Below are 17,207 nucleotides of genomic sequence, written 5' to 3' on the forward strand. Positions count from 1 at the left end.
TCTTCTTGGGTGTCAGAATCCCCCACCAGTGGCTGGCAGGTGCCCTAGCTGTGGGGAGATGCTAACTCTGTGTCTTCCCACACTGCCATCTTGATTCCGCCTCCTGTATGTTATTTTAAACCATATTTTTGAATCAACATAAAAAACGTGTAGTTTAAAAAGGCAAATGAGATAAGCTCAGATTCTCCTAAGAGACTGGTCCTGACTGTGTCAGAGCAGGAAGGAGCCCCAGCCAAGCAGAGAAACAGAAATATTACTCAAGGTCCCGAGTGCACAGAAGCTGAGAAAAGGCTGTGTCCTGGCAGGTTCTTCCTGACAATAAAATCGTCCTTTCAGGTGGCAAGGATGCACAGGTGTCTGTGCCCTCCACCTGCCACCCACCCTGTGGGTGGAAGACTTTCTCACATCACCAAGTCACACTGGCTGTACTTTTAGGTACCTCCTGAGTTCTTGCTTCTATAAATAATGATCTGACTCACAGCCTTATTATGTTTTTTTCTGGGGAATAACCAGGAATTGTTCCTTAGGACACATTCTGAGAAAACGTGTCTCTCAAAAAGTCTATGCCAGTTAAACATTTGTAAATATCATGAAACTTCATCAGTTTTCACTCCCACTGGGTGTTTGCTAGGTTTTGCATCTACAAAGAATGTAAAAAAGAATCACAGTGAGCCCAAGGCTTTTGTTGGAGAATGTGTTTATTTAGGGGCTCTTCAGGGTCTGGAGCAGACCTTGGCAGACAGAGGACAGTGAGCAGGTGTTGCAGGGGCAAGGCCCAGGGAAGAGGAGAGATGGTTTGGGGGTACCTGGTGGCCCCAGGGCAGGGGGGGCATTAGCTACCTCCTGGGGGCCCTGACCCAGCACAGCTCAGGTATTACAGATGGAGCAGAAGAGAGGTGATGGGGACAGGGAGATAGGTAGGTCTCTGGCAGTAACAGCACTAACTGATCCTTGGAGTTCAGTGAGGAAAGTGGTGGGTGTTTCTGGTTCGAACCCCGATGAGCAGCAGACACAAGTGCAGAAACAAGGAGGAAGGGCCTTCTGGAGTAAGAGTGGAGGAGGGACTCCAAGATGGGGACAGAGCATGAGGTGGCCCTTTGGCTCTGTCAGGATTCAGAGTCTCAGGTGATGCCTTTCCTGATAAAGATGGACAAGGCTCTGGGCTCTGAGAATATGGGGTGTCTCACTGGTCATGGCCATGGGAGCTCAGATTGGAACCACTTGTAACGGGGTCTGAGGTCAGAGCCCCAGATCTTGCACTGGCAACAAATGGGGACACAGCAGCTGGACTGGAAGCAGCAGGGTTTGCAGCAGCTGGACTGGGAGCAGCCACATGAGCCACAGCCCCCCTTGGAGCCCCCACAAGAGCCACAGCCCCCTTTGCCACAGCTGGAGCAGGAACAGGCTGGCACACAGCAGCACACAGGCTTGCAGCAGCAGACGGGCACACAGCAGCTAGAGCCACAGCCTCTGGAACAGCCACAGCAGCCCATGGTTCTGGTGAGTTGAGGGTGGAGTAGGTCAGAGCAGCAGGTGAAGAGAGAGGGTGGGTGCTCAGGTGTGGAGCCTTCTGGGCTAGGAGTCTATATACTTGCCAGGGTCAAGCTGACCACACACTGGCTTCCTACTTCCTGTTTGTGCCATTTCTCAGGGCACATTGAGTGAGTGTGTGTGTGTGTTTGTGCACATGCACGATTCTTGTCCCTGGCCTCTCATTGGCTCTACCCACCATCCTCTTTCTTGTGTTTCTACATTTAGCCTCTTGCCATTTTGTTTTGCAGCTATTATTTTTTTTTGGTTGTTTTGCAGTTATTAATGGAAAGTAATTTCCAGAATTTTTAGCTTTTCTGGAATTTTCTAGGAATGGGACACTTGCAGTTCTTAGGTGTGTGCTGTTCTCTCTACTGAGCCCCAAATGAAGCCCAGACCCTCACTTACCTGAAGGTGCCTTTGATGCCCCTTTTCTCCCCAGGAGTCTCCATCACCATGTAGCTCAGGGTAGAGGGGAGACAGCCCCTGTTCACTCCCGATTCTAGGATCCCCTCTTTTAGGGATTACTTAGGGAATCTTAATTTCTAAATAAACTTTCTGGTTTACTTTATTATTCATCTGTCATCTTAAAGTAATTTTAAAATTGTGATAAAACACACATAGCATAAAATCTACCATTTTAACCATTTTTAAGTATACAATTCAGTGGCATTAAGTACGGTCATGATGTTGTGTAATCATCACCACCATCCATTTCCAGATTTTTTTCTTCACTCCAAACAGACACTCTGTCCCCATTAAGCAATAACTCTCAGTCCCTCTCCCACCAGGCCTGGTGGTTTTGGGTCTGATTTCTGTCTCTATGAAGTTTCCCATTCTAGACATTTCATAACAATGGAATAATAACAATATTTGTCCTTTTGTGTCTGGCTGATTTCATTAAGCATAATGTGTTCGAGGTTCATCCATGGTGTAACATATATCAGAACCGCATTGCTTCTTATGGCTGAATAATATTCCATTGTGTGTATAGATCACTTTTTTTTTTAACCCATTTATCTGTTGAACACTTGAGTTATTTCCACCTTTTGGCAATTGTGAATATGCTGCCAGAATGAGAGTGTACAAATACCTGTTTGAGTTCCTACTTTCAATTCTTTTGGGTATATACTTAGGTGTAGAATTGATGAGTCACATGGTAATTCTGTATTGGTTACCGAACCAAACTTGAGTCCACTTACCCAACACACAGCAATGCAAATCTACTGACACTGGGTTGTGATGAAGAAAAGTGCAGCATTTACTGCAGGGCACCAAGCAAGGAGAATGGGCAGCTCATGTTCAAAAGACCTCAACTCCCCCATGGCTTTCAGGAAAGGGTCTTGTTTAAAAAAATTAAATTTAATTAATTAATTAGTTAATTATTTTTGGCCATGGCTTGCAGGATCTTATCTGCCCGATCAGTGTTTGAACCCACACCCTCAGCAGTGAAAACGTAGAGTCCTAACAACTGGACTGCCAGGGAATTCCTGAGGGAAGGGTCTTTAAAGACTCTGTGAGGGAGGGGGTCACAGGGTGGGTGATCAGTTCACTCACAATTCTGATTGGTTGATAGTGACGTAACAGGGTGATGTTTTGAGACTCTCAATCATCAACCTTTTGGTTCCAGCTGTTCTGGGGCTTCTGTGCTGGTGGTCAGCATGCAGTTAACCTTTCCCACCTGGTGGGGGTTTCAGTATCTGTAAAACAGCTCAAAGATATGGCTCAAGATATTATCTATAGCTCTTAAGGGAGAACTAAAGTTCTTGACTTTGTTTTATGGCTAAACTCTTATTTTGTCTTGCTTGACTGTTTTCCTTTGTTTCTGCATTTTCTCACCTCTCTGATTAAATTAGCTCTTTGGAACTTAGGGAAGGCCTAGGAAGCTAAAACTTTTCTACAGACAAGAGGCAGAGGACATGAGATGGGGGGGGTCTGTCCTTGGGAGTTGTTGTTATTGATTATTTTGGATTTTCTACACATGTGATCGTGTCATCTGTGAGCAAAGACAGTTTTATTTCTTCCTTCCAAGTCTGTATACCTTTTATTTCCTTTTCTTGTCTTATTGCATTAGCTAGCACTTCCAGTATGATGTTGGAAAGCAGTGGTGAGACAGTAGTACATCTTTGCCTTGTTTCTGATCTTAGTGGGAAAGCTTTGAGTTTCTTACCATTAAGTATTATGTTACCTGTAGGTTTTTGTAGATGTTCTTTATCAAGTTGAGGAAGTTTCCCTCTATTTCCAATTTCCTGAGAGGAAATTGTTGGCAATCACCATCAAGCAAAGTTAAGTTTGTATATTTCAGATAAAAGCCCATTTCAGATATACAATTTGCACACATTTTTTCGCAGTCTGTGTTGTCTTTTCACTTTCATAGTGATATTCTTTGAAACACAAATGTTTTTAATTTTGATGAAGTCCAATTTATCCATTTTTCTTTTGTTGCTTATGCTTTTGGTGTCATATCTAAGACTGCTTTGCCAAATCCAAGGTCATGAATATTTACACCTCTGTTTTCTTCTAAGTGTTCCATAGTGTTAGCACTTAAATTTGGATCTTGGGTCTATTTTTAGTTAATTTTTGTGTATGGTGTGAAATAAGGGCCCAACTTGATACTTTGGCATGTGGGTATTCAGTTGTCCCAGCACCATTTGTTGAAAGACTCTTCTTTCCCCATTAGATAGGTCCCTCCCTACAAGTTTACTTGGCTGATGGTGATCACCAGTGAATGATGCTGGGTCAGTGTTCCTGAGCCCAGAGGGAACTGGGCTCGGTGTTCCTTGCCCCTGGAACACACTGATCCTGTCTGCAGAGCCCTCCCTGACACCTACTGCCCCTTTGGTGATTGGCTGTGCAGTCTTTGTGTTTCCTGCTAAGGTGTTTCCTGTCAGTGTTCTTGGCCTGCGCCACTCTTGTCTCTCCAAAGATTTTCGTAACTTTGAGTTTGTGGAAGACAGGATTGGGTCTCACAAAAGGTTTCAGGCTCCTCATGAAAAGTTTCCCACTCTTCTTTGGTGTTGACAATGCCAGCAGTTCCTGGAGGAGCAGCATATTCGGAAAACTAAATGTAGAGGTGAGCTCTTTGCTTAGGGCCAGAGATGCCTGCTCACCTCATGGTGTTGTATCTGGCAAAACCAGGTAAGTGATTTTTCTCTGACATCCAACATTGGGCTTGATGTGATCTATTTCTTCATGTGACTTAAGAACATCTGCATAATTTATTTTCATTTTTGTGTTTTGCTTTTGATTTGAGGTGGGAAAGTGTACCTACCTTAAAAGTTTACAGCTCATTGAACTTTTGTACCGTGTAACCACCACCCATTTCAGAATAAAGAATGCTCATAGTGTCCCAAATCTGCATATTTTAAAAAAGTTTATTAATTTTAAAAATGAAAAATAAAAAGATTAGGGACTTCCTTTGTGGTCCAGTGGTAAAGAATCCGCCTTCCAATGCAGGGGTCATGGGTTTAATCCCTGGTTGGAGAACTAAGATCCCACATGCCACGGGGCAACTAAGCCCACGTGCCACAACTACTGACCCCGTGTGCCTCAACTAGTGAGAGAAAACCAGCACACCACAACTAGAGAGAAGCCACAACGAAGATCCTGCAACTAAGACCCAATGCAGCCAAAAAAAAAAAGATTAAGGAAACTTTACCTCATCCATCTCTTGGGTTGGGCATGCATGGTTGTGATCACATGCTTATAACATTTTGTGACTTTTTTTCATTACCTAATAAAAAAACCACATCCCCAGGTTATAAAGATCCCACAGGCATTTGTACTGGTTGTCTGTACAACCACCCAAAGAATATATCATAAGTCATATAAACATATAAACAAGTCTCAGTCATTCAATTTTAGGTGGTTGCTACTTTCATCGTCTTAAAAATAATTTTGTGTTAACTGAACTTGCCCACAAAATTTATGAACATCCAGTATCCTTTACTCTGGATAAATACTGAGAACTCAAGGTACAGAATAAAAAGGTGCACATGTACTAAATTTTAGTAAATATTGCCAACACACGCTGGTTTCTGCTACCACTGATGGTGCACCAGACATTTAGAAATGTTTCTTCTGAGAAAGGCTGTAAGAAAAGAATCATAGTGAGACAAGGCTTGTTGTTGAGAATTTATTTAGAGGCCTCACAAAGTCCAGAATAGAATTTGCTAGACCAAGGATCAGAATGAGCTGGTGTCAGGGAAGAGGGGAGGGGTATTTAGTGGATCTGGGCCCCCAGGCTCTGGGTGGTGAGCGCCAGCCCTGAGGTTATATGAGAATCAGGACCCAGCAGTAAGAGGCCAGGAAGGAGATGGTTAGAACAGCTCTGTGCCCCATTTGGAGCATGATGGGTGGGTTTTCTGTGGCTTAGCTCCTGAAGAGCCTGCAGATGGTAAAGCTCAGTGGGCAGGAGGAAGATTCTTCTGAGTTATGCGTGTGGCAGTGAATCCTCAGATGGCTCAGAAAGTATGAGGGGGACCCCCTTCTCCATCAGGATCTCTGGTCCTGAAGATTCAGGCTGCATCACTCCTGGAGAGGATGGACTGAGAAGTGTGCACTGGGGGTATGGGATGTGTCACCACTCATGGCCAGGGAGGCTGGATTGGCTGGAACCACCTGAGGTCTGTGGTCAGCATATCAGATCCTGCACTGGCAGCAAATGGGGACACAGCAGCTGGACTGGGAGCCGCCACATGAGCCACAGCCCCCTTTGGCACAGCTGGAGCAGGAACAGGCTGGCACACAGCAGCACATGGGCTTGCAGCAGCAGATGGGGAGACAGCAGCTGGAGCCACAACAGCCCATGTTCTGGTGGGTGGAGGGTGGAGTAGGTCAGAGGGGCAGGTGGGGAGAGAGGGCAGGTGTTCAGGTGTGGAGCCTCCTGACCCAGGAGCCTCTGTATACCTGCCAGTGTTTACACTCAACACATGATGACTTCCTCTTATGTGTTTACTTATTTCAAATGCACAAGTGTTATTTTTAAACTCTTTGCCGTCCCATGAGCCCCCAATAGCTCAAGCTGAGTTCTGCTTCTCTGGTTTCTAAAGGCAGCCTCTTCCTCAAGGTATTTCTCTTCGTAAACAGAGCCTGAGCTCCCTGCTCAGGGAGCCCCTGAGATCCGGTCACCCATGGGCAGTGAGTCACCATCTTTGGCTTTCCAGTTTCTGCTCATTGATAAAAATCCTCTGTCCCCGGCTCTAATGTTTATATTTCTCTACTTAAAAATCAATTGGTGTCATTTCTGTAAATAAAAGTATTGAGCAGAAAAATAAGACTACTTATAGTTCCTGCATCCAAACCACCAGTCTCAATATTTTGTTGAATTTCAAAAGCAAGATTTGAAGCACTTCGCTTTCAGGGTGTCCTGACTTTTTCCCCTTTTCTCATTTCCTGCCCCCCTCCTCTTGGCTAACCACCCCCGAAACAGGAATTAGACCCAGTATTCTTTCTCTTCGTGGGACCCGGCTTCCCAAATTCCTATTACTCTTCCTATGCTTTTTAGTTTATTCAGTTTTTTTGTTTGTTTGTTTGTTTGTTTTGTGGTACGCGGGCCTCTCACTGTTGTGGCCTCTCCCGTTGTGGAGCACAGGCTCTGGACGCGCAGGCTCAGCAGCCATGGCTCACGGGTCCAGCCGCTCCGCGGCATGTGGGATCTTCCCGGACCGGGACACGAACCCGTGTCACCTGCATCAGCAGGCGGACTCTCAACCACTGCGCCACCAGGGAAGCCCTATTCAGTCAGTTTTTATAAAAACTCCTCAAGTCAACTGACATAATTCACATTTACCATCTCTGAAAGCTGTGAAAATAGTTTGAGTGGATCGGCCACCCTTTGGTTAGCCATCCTCTCTAATGGACCCTCGTTTCCTAGAAAGTCACTTTTAATTTTTTTATTGAGGTGAAAGTTACATCCAGTGAAACACACATATTTTGAATATGCGAGCCCACCAGTTTTGCTCAGCGTGCTCTGATGTAGCCGCCACCCTGGTCGTGATAGACTGTTTCCGTCATCCAGGGGGTCCACTTTCCCCCGCTTCCAGCCAATCCCCAGCCCCACAGCCTCCCTTTCTTCTGACTGGTTTTTCTTGTTGTTGGAGGCACATAAATGGGACTGTGAAGCATATATCCTGGCTTCTTTCACTCAACATCTTACCCTGTGTATCAGTGATGTGTATATATTTAAAATCGCCAAGTAGTGTTCCAGGTGAAAATGTACTCCAGTGGGACCCCATTCATTCTCTTGTTCCCAGATATCTGGATTGTTTTCAGCTTTGGGCTGCAATGAATAAAACTTCTACAGACATTCTTTCATTATTATTATTTTATTGACGTATAACTCATGTACAATGTTGTGTTAGTTTCAGGTGTACAGCAAAGTGATTCAATTATATATGTTTACACACATATACATATATCTATATAGGAGTCTTTTGTGAACACGTGTCTTGTTTCTTTTGCTTATACATGTAGGAGTGGGCTTGCTGGGGCATAGGCGGGGGGAGGTTTAACTTTATAAGAAACTGACAGTTTCCATGATGCTCACACCATTTTCATCCTTGCCGGCCATGCCTGAGAGCACCAGTGGTTCCCCGTCTTCCCTAATATTTACAGGTTTAAAAAATCTTCGGCATTCTCGTGGTGTGTAATGATGTCTCATGTGCACCTTGATTTGTGTTTCTCTGGTGACTAGGGTTGTTGAGCACCATTTCATGTGTTTATTGGCCATTTATATACTTTCTTGGAAAAATGTTCAATTTTGGGGTCCATTTTTATTGTGTTTTTTTTTTTTTGCTTTTCTTTTTTTGTGATTAATTTATTGAAATTCTTCATAAATTCCAGCTAAATAAACTGTGTGTGTATATATATCTATAGCTATCTAGCTATCTATTATCTATCATCTATCTATCTATTATCCATTTACCTATTATCTATTATCTATCTATCATCTATTTATTATCTTCTATCCATCTATCATCTATCTACCTCTCATCTATCTATCAACAATCTATCAATCTATCCATCTCTCATCTATCTCTCACCTATCTATTATCTATCTATCATCTATCTATCTATTCTATTATCTACTATATCTATCTATCATCTATCTATGTATCTATCTACCTATCATCTATATATCTATCTATCCATCTATTTATCTATCTATCAATTTTCTCCTAGTATTTAGTTTGCTTCATCATTGTCTTGATATCTTAATAGCATCCTTTGACAGGGAAATGTTTTTTACTTTCATGATCCAATTTAACTTTTATCTTTGAGGGTTAGTGCCTTCTTCTGACCCCTCTGAAGAAATCTAGCTTTCCTTATAGGAGCGTTAGTTTTTGTTTCTACGTTTAGTTCTATGATGGATCTCAAACTCAATTTGCGTTTGGTGAGTGTGAGGCAGGAGTTTGTTCCCCACACGCTCATCCAATTGCCTCAGCAGCTGAACCTACAGAGACCCGGCCGGCATGGGGTATAAAGTGCATCGCCGGGCAGGTGAGCTGTCTGGGTGGGGAATCATTTTAGCAATGGTCAGCTGGCCAGTGAATACTTCCAGGAGCCGATGGCCCTTCCTCGCCCCTGGGGTAAGGAGACCCGCAGGATCAAACCTGGACCATCTGGGCAGGGCAGAGGGGTGGATGGGGAGGGAGCACGGGGCCCTGCGTCTCAGCTCTTGAAGGAATTTCAGAGGTGGGGGAGCCACTCCTGAGAGGAGGGGCAGCTAGGGACGGAGCCAGGACGCCGTAGGCTCTGGGTTTTCCTTCCGTGACGCCAGCCCCCGCGGGTCCTGCTGTTGACAGGTATTTGGGGTCTGACTTTTACCGCCCCCATTGCCATGTTCATCTGGTCTCTGTCCCTGGTTCCTGGCACAGAGCCCCTGAAACCCTTGGGATCTCCTGAGTGATGGGAGTGTTTGTCCTTCATTAGCACCTGAGTGTGTGCTAACGAGGTGACTCACATGGGACCCCTGGAGAGCCTCAGGCTGGGATTAGTCATCAGAAAGTCTAGTGATCAGAGGGAACTTGCAGGCCCAACCGCTGACCTCTGGGAAGGGGGAGCGGGGAGCTACGGACGAAGGTCTATAAAAACTTCAACAGCGAGGGTTAGTGAGTTTCCAGGTTGATGAACACAGGGAGATTCAGGGAGAGTGGGCACCTGGAGAGGGCATGGAAGCTATGCACCCCTTCACCCGCCTTGCCCTGTGCATCTCTTCCATCTGGCTGTTCCTGAGTTATACCCTTTTATGAGAGATCAGTAATCTAGTAAGTAACATGTTTCTCTGAACTCTGTGAGCTGCTGTAGCAAATTAATCAACCCCAAGGAGAGGTCTGCTGAACTCCTGCTCTATAACCAATCAGTTAGAAGCACAGGTGACAACCTGGACTTGATATTGGTGTCTGAAGTTGAAAGTGGGCAGTTGGTAGGACTGAGCCCTTAGCCTCTGGGATCTGACACTAACTCCAGATAGATAGTGTCAGAATGAAATTGAGTTAAATTTGTGGGATACCGAGTCAGTGACCACTAAGAACTAAAGACTTGTTTGGTGGTATTGAAAAAATACACATTGGAGTTTTCCAATTTGTTGGTGCCAACTAAAAATTGTCACTCCCCATCTGGTTCTACAAGAATGAAGTCACTGGCCACTGTAGTCACTGACCTTCAACACCCCCTGAAAGGAGTTTAGGGTGGAGATCGAGAATGAGGCCCTCTGTGCTCTGGGAAAAACTGGCAGAACAGGCCTTCAGAGAGTTAGATATTTTTCAGGAGAAGATCTTACAAGCCCAATTTCTTGCATCTTCTCCTATCTAGAAAAGCACTAAAATCATTAACTGAGACATCTGATCCTCACAACTAGCAGCGAACTTCTGCCAAAATGTGTGCTTGATTGCATGTACCCCCTTCACAAAAATCGCCTATATACTGACCTCTCCCCCTACTTCTTAGGAGAGTTCCTCGGAGCTACTGAGAGCCTGTCTCCTGAGCTATAGTCCTCATTTTGCACCAAATAAAACTTAACTCACAACTCTCACCTTGTGCATGTTTCTTCAGTCGACATAGGTGTATGATTGTTCATAGTGGTCTCTTATGATCTGTTTATTTCTGTGGTATCTGTTGTAATGGCCCCTCTTTCGTTTCTGATTTTATTTGAGTCTTCTCTATTTTTTTCTTGGCTAATATCACTAAATATTTGTCAATTCTGTTTCTTTTCCAAAGCCTAACTCTTGGTCCGGTTGATCTTTGCTGTTGCTTTCTAGCCTCCATTTCATTTATTTCTACTCTGATCTTTGTTATTTTTTTCTTTTTGCCAACTTTGGGCTTTGTTTGTTCTTCTTTTTCTAGTTCCTTGAGATGTAAAGGTTGTTTACTTGAGATCTTTTTCCTAACATAGGAAAATATATTTTGCTTAATATATTTAGGAGTTTATTGCTATAAGCTTTGTCTCAGGCCATTTGGGCTGCTCTAACAAAATACTACTGACTGGGTGGCTTATACACAACAGAAATTTATTTCTCACAGTTATGGAGACTGGGATGTCCAAGATCACAGTGCTGGAGGATTTGGTGTGGTGGTGGTGAGGGCCCACTTCCTGGTTCATAGGTGACACCTTCTTGCTGTGTCCTCACACGATGAAAGGGGTGAGGGAGTTCTGTGGGGTCTCTTTATGAGAAAACTAATCCCATTCATGAGTGCCCTACTCTCATAACCTAAGCACATTCCAAAGACCCCACTGCCAGATACCATCACACTGGATGCTAGGATTTCAGTAAAGGACCCTGGGGGTTGGGGAGGGTGTGAACATTCAAACCATAGCCATTGCTCTCTTAGAACTGCTTTCGCTGCATCCCAGAAGTTTTGCTGTGTTGTGTTTCCATTTTTGTTTGTTCCAAGATATTGTTTGATTTCCCTGTTGATTTTTTCTTTGACCCATTGGTTGTTCAGAAGTGTCTTATTTAATTTCCACAGACTTGCGAATTTTTGCATTTTCCTGTTATTGATTGCTAGTTTCATATTGTTGTGGTCAGAATAGGTACTTGGTATGATTTCTATCTTAAATTTGTAGAGGCTTTTATTGTGACCCAACATATGATCTACCCTGGAGAATGTTCCACATGCACTTCAGAAAAATGTGTATTCTGCTTCTGTGGATGAAGAGTTCTGTAGGTATCTATTAAGTTCATCTGATATAGTGTGTAATTCAAGTCCAATGTTTTGTTATTGATTTTCTGTGTGGATGATCTATCCATTGCTGAAAGTGGGGCATAGAATTTCATTAACATTATTGCATTTCTGTCTATTTCTGACTTCAGATTTGTTAATATTTCCTTAATATATTTAGGTGATCTGATGTTGGGTGCATCTGTATTTACAATTGTTATATCCTCTTGATAAATTCACCCTTTTGCCATTATATAATAACCTTTTTGTCTCTTGTTACAGTTTTTTTGTGTCTTTTCTTTAAAATTAATTCATTTATTTATTTTTGGCTGCATTGGGTCTTGGTTGCTGTGCGTGGGCTTTCTCTAGTTGCAGCGAGCAGGGGCTACTCTTTGTTGTGGTGCATGGGCTTCTCATCGTGGTGTCTTCTCTTGTGGTGGAGCACGGGCTCTAGGTGCACGGGCTCAGTAGTTGTGGCACACAGGATTAGTTGCTCTGCAGCATGTGCGATCTTCCTGGACCAGGGCTCGAACACATGTCCCCTGCAGTGGCAGGCGGATTCTTAACCACTGCGTCACCAGGAAAGCCCCTCTTGATACAGTTTTTGAGAAAAAAATCTATTTTCTCTGATATAAGTATATCTACCCCTATTCATTTGCATGGAGTATGTTTTTCTTTCCCTTCATTTTCAGGTTATGTGTGTCCTTGAATCTGAAATGAGTCCCTATAGGAAGCATCATATAGTTGAGTCTTGAAAAAAAACCCACTCAGACACTCTGTGTCTAGGGTTAGAGTGGCAGGGTTGACAGGTAAAATTCAGGATGCCAGTGGAGGCTGGGATTCCCATAGACAAACGCTTTTTAAGAGCAAGGCTGTCCCACATGTAACATGGGTGTAAATACCGCATCTGTGCTCAGGCAGGGACGGACGCTGTGCTGTTCTGCCTGCTGCCACACGATGTCGCCCCAGGACCTCCCAAGAGCTGGACCACAGGATGGGAAGCAGCTCACCCCCAGGCAGAGGCAGCTCTTCCTCCTTGAAGAAGTTACATAGAAAATTTTGTATCCAGGTGCAGGAAACAATGGATTGACCTGTCCAGCGGACCCCTATAACGTTCCCTGGGTGAGCTCCCTCCCCAGGGTAGGGGAGGACTTATTATTACTTGGGGGGGGCTGTTCTTTAGATTAGGCCTTCAATCGCTTCCGTCCTTTGATTACTGCTCAGTTCACTGAGTCCTGTAAAGTGGGTCTGAGGCCTGAGCAGGTGAGGAGGGCGCTCCTAGGGCATCAGGCTAAGTCATCAGCACAGCAGGGGCCTCTGCCCTCCTGACGGTCACCCATCGATAAACAGCTTCTGAGCTACACCCAGGAAGACATGCATTTCTATGCTGTACAAATGCTCCTGTACAGTCAGGTATAGCATGTTAGTTACTATTCATCTTTGTGAAGGTGAAACGTGTTTTAAAATCCTTTTCCTGTTCCACGTCAAGGACACGCCTGTAGAACCTTTCTTAAGTACTTTTGGTGTGTATACCCCTCTTTGAAATTCTAATTGCTTCTCTCCTGACAAGTGTTCATATCTGCACATAAGCTCACATTTTTGCATAGAAGTATATTTTATTTTATTTTTTAAAATATTTATTTAATTTATTTATTCATTTTATGTATTTATTTATTTGGCTGCATCGGGTCCTAGTTACATCATGTGGGATCTTTGGTTGCGGTGTGCGGGCTTCTCTCTAATTGTGGCGTGTGGGCTCTAGAGAGTGTGGGTTCTGTAGTTTGCGGGACGCAGGCTCTCTGGTTGAGGCACACCACCTCAGTAGTTGTGACGTGCAGGCTTAGTTGCCCTGTGGCATGTGGGATATTATGTCCCCCACCAGGTATTGAACCCGCATTCCTCGCATTGGAAGGAAGATTCTTTACCACTGGACCACCAGGGAAGTCCCTGCATAGAAGTTTAAAGGCTCCATATCAGACCTGATGTCCATCCATGGTCCGCAGTCTCCAGATTGAGAATTTACTAGAAGCAGAGGCCCCAAAGAAGAGGGACAGAAAGGCACTTCCCGTTCACGTTGGCTGTGGGCGTCCCATGGGACTTGGTGGGGGGTCACGTGGGTTTCCACTCCTCTATCACTTGGAACCAAATAACAATGAGAGCAAAGGAGCATTTTTTTTGAAGATGGTAAAATGCTAACTGATTTATCTGAGCAAGGAAAATTGCAGGCTTGTAGAGAGGCTTCCAAGTGAGAATATTCAGGATAGGGATTCGCTTGCGGTGAGCATCCCATGCAGAAGAACAAGTGTCGGCTTCCAGGATCGCCCCCAGCAAGGCTTGTCCTCGACTAAACTATGGGCCACTGAGAACACCTGCATTGGTTCAACGTCGTGATGGACAGGATGCCCTTCAACGCACAGTGACCTACACGGCCAATTCTAACAACTCCCCTCAGGCGCTGTGAAGAACTGAACAAGCAATTCTGAAATGATATGGAAGCATAAAGTTCAGGGATCACAATGGAAGGAGAGTCAGCCTCCCAGATGTGGAGCCTGGGCCCTGAAAGGCAGGGCTGGGTCAGGGCGGGGCAGGCGAGGAGGCCAGAGACAGTGGGGACGCGGCACCCGAGAGCCTTACAAATCCGGGACAATAATACTGGCAGGTCATACAGGTGACATTTCTTATGTGTCGGGGATGCTCTAAGTGTCCTTGAGAAGTGCCTCATTGATGCTCACAACGGATCCCCGAGACGGGTAGTGGCTCCAAGGCCCCTTTACAGGTGAAGGAAACATGGCCGTCCTAGGTAGGCACTGAGAGCCAGGACCTCACAGGCGGATGCTTGGGGCCCTGGCTCCTGGAGAGAGTCAAGTGGGGTCACTGCCGGTGTCCACAACCAAGACAGTCAGTGAGGTGGGTACAGGCTTAGGCTGGCAAACTAGGGACCAGAGGGAAGATGAACTGGGTTTATGCAAAGAAGCGTGGCTGAATTTTCACAATATAATATTCAGCAAGTGAAAAGAATGAAATAAAATCTTTAGCACAACTTGCATGTGAATCTGAAATAAAAACATCAAAAGCCACACTGTGTGTTTCCAGGACATACACGCAGGCATGTGTATCTTTCAAGTGCGTCTGTGTGTGTCCTCTCTTGGGGAAGAAGGGAAAATCAGGAGGGGGTCCAGCCCCTCCTTAACAGGGAGACAGGATGGGAATAATGCAGACCAAGTAAAGGAGAAACAATTTTCAAAAGCACTTTGTGATATCAACTTTCATGGCTAATCTCCTCGCTCTTTTGGAAGATACAAGAAGAATTAGACTGGGGAGGAAGAAGATTGTGGAGTTTACAGCTTTCCACTCAAGGCGTCTGTGGATGGTCTCTGCTGTGATCATCATTTGTAAATTACTCAATATTAATCCCCGTCTTACTGGGTTCCCACCAGTGCCTCTCCTATCACTCTTCTTTGATGTGAGTCAATCCCGATGGAATGGATCTTGTTATGGTTTTGTCAAGGGGCCTGGGTGCTGTAGTTCTGGACTTCTGTTCTGTTTGGGACTGTTTGCCTATTTTTTTGTACTTGAATGATGTTGTGTCCACATGTACCGTTCTTGGGTCAGACTTTGTTTTCATCAGGTTTTTGAAGATATTGCTCGAGTACCTTTGGGTTTAGGATGTTTTTGAAGGAGGACTGGAGTCGGTCAGGTTTCCACAGCCCCCCACCCATGGCACGGGGACTGGGAATTGCTGTTGTTCGACATTCAGAAAACCTTTGGACGTCTAAAGCGGAATCACCATATGTCTTATTCATGAGCAAATTGTATGCATTGCCCCCTGGGGAACAGGTTATACTCTTTGGGGCTACTCTTGGAGATTTTCCTTCAGGTCATAGCGATTCTTACTTTTAACGAATACATGTCAGTTCCCCTTCCTGCGGCCGTTACCACTTGCACTGTGGCTGGGTCCTCACTGCCTCCCACCTCACACATGTGTTTACCTGTCTCTGGTGATGTGGTAGCTTTGCCTTTTCACCTACGCTGTGAGCCTCTAAGGCTTTTTTTTTTTTTTTTTTAACGTCAGCTATCCAGTTTCTAGCCATCTCTGTCCTGCTCCATGCTTCTCTGTTTCATTGATTCTGTCTATTATGATCTCTGATGGTCAAGTTTTGTCTAAGGTCTCCATGTCTCCCTTTTCAACCTTTTCTGTAGTTTTATCATTTCATCTCTGAGTCCTATTCAAATGATTTTGCCATATTTTAATTTGGTGTATAATTCAACCATCTGTAGCAAATGACTTTTGTCCCCTGGCTTATGTTTTAAATTAGACTGACTTGTCTTTTCCTTCATTAGCCCCTGCATGTCTTTTGGTTTCAAAATTTAATCCACTTACATTTCAAGTAATTATTGATAGGTAGGGACTTACTCTTGTCATCCTGTTAATTGTTTTCTGGCTGTTTTATAGTTGTTGTTGTTGTTGTTTTTCTCTCTCTCCCTTGCTGTCTTTCTTTGTGATTTGATGTTTTCCTGTAGTGGTGTGCCTCGATTCATGTTTCTTTATCTTTTGTGAATCTAGTATAGGTTTTTGATTTCTGCTTACTGTGCAGCTTAGATGAAACATCTTATAGTTGTAAGAGCTTATGCATTTTGCATGTTATTTGTGTTATTATTATTTGTGTATGATTATGGACTCATAGATTTAAATGTATTTGATGTGTAGCCGTCCTTTGGAAAAAGTGGTGTCACATTGTCCCCAGCTTGTTTCCTGGGGGTCTCTTCGAGTCTGATGCCTCAACCTTTGGCATGTCCGAGTTGTCTTTGTTACCTTCCTTGCTTTCTGGGATGACAAGATGTTCCAGATTCATCTTGTTCATTTCCAGTCCCATGTCTCCAGAAATCCCATGTCCCATTAAGACACAAGAAATGGCATTTCACTAGAGTAGACTCGGTGCTGGAGTGCTCATATCTACTGGGTTGGCATTTTCCTAGGTCTTTCAGTGGAATAGAATACAATATTTTAGAGATAATACACATCATGAATTCACGTTGCTATTTCTAATTCAAATATAGCACAAGAGCCAAATATAGCCACAGCTCCCACAGCTGGAGCCACAGCCCCTGGAACGGCCACAGCAGCCCATGTTCTGGTGGGTGGAGGGTGACGTAGGTTAGAGGAGGAGGTGGAAAGAGAGGGCAGATGCTCAGGTGTGGGTGCTTCTGGGTCAGGAGCCTTTATATACCTGCCAGGGCCAGGTGACATGCTGGACACACTGTCCCTCCTGGTTCCTGTTGGGCCACCTCCCCAGAAGATCTATGTGCCTCGCATTTTCTAACTCCCTCTGTTCACTGTCCTTTCTCTACATTGCTGTCAGTTCCGTTTGTGGAATGTTGTTCCCAGTGAAGAGGACCGGTCTAGCACGTGGTCCCCTTTTCATGGCGACGGTGCAGAAGCACAGAGAAGGCAACCACTCACTGAGAGCCTGGCCTTGGGAACTGACATTGAGTTTGTAGCCTGGATCATTCCCATT

The 17,207-nt window shown here is 44.6% G+C and overlaps 1 protein-coding gene across 1 annotated transcript; it reads right to left on the reverse strand.

The window, feature by feature from the left end:
- Positions 1-1,190: 1,190 nt before the first annotated feature.
- Positions 1,191-16,820, reverse strand: LOC307056636 (uncharacterized protein; the record flags this gene model as incomplete). Its single annotated transcript, XM_079709455.1, has 3 exons — positions 1,191-1,405; positions 6,204-6,342; positions 16,764-16,820. 3 exons carry the CDS (start codon positions 16,818-16,820, stop codon positions 1,191-1,193), a joined length of 411 nt encoding a protein of 136 aa, XP_079565581.1.
- Between the last annotated feature and the right edge of the window lie 387 nt (positions 16,821-17,207).

Source organism: Hyperoodon ampullatus (assembly GCF_949752795.1).
Source record: "Hyperoodon ampullatus genome assembly, chromosome: 7".
Lineage (NCBI taxonomy): Eukaryota > Metazoa > Chordata > Mammalia > Artiodactyla > Ziphiidae > Hyperoodon > Hyperoodon ampullatus.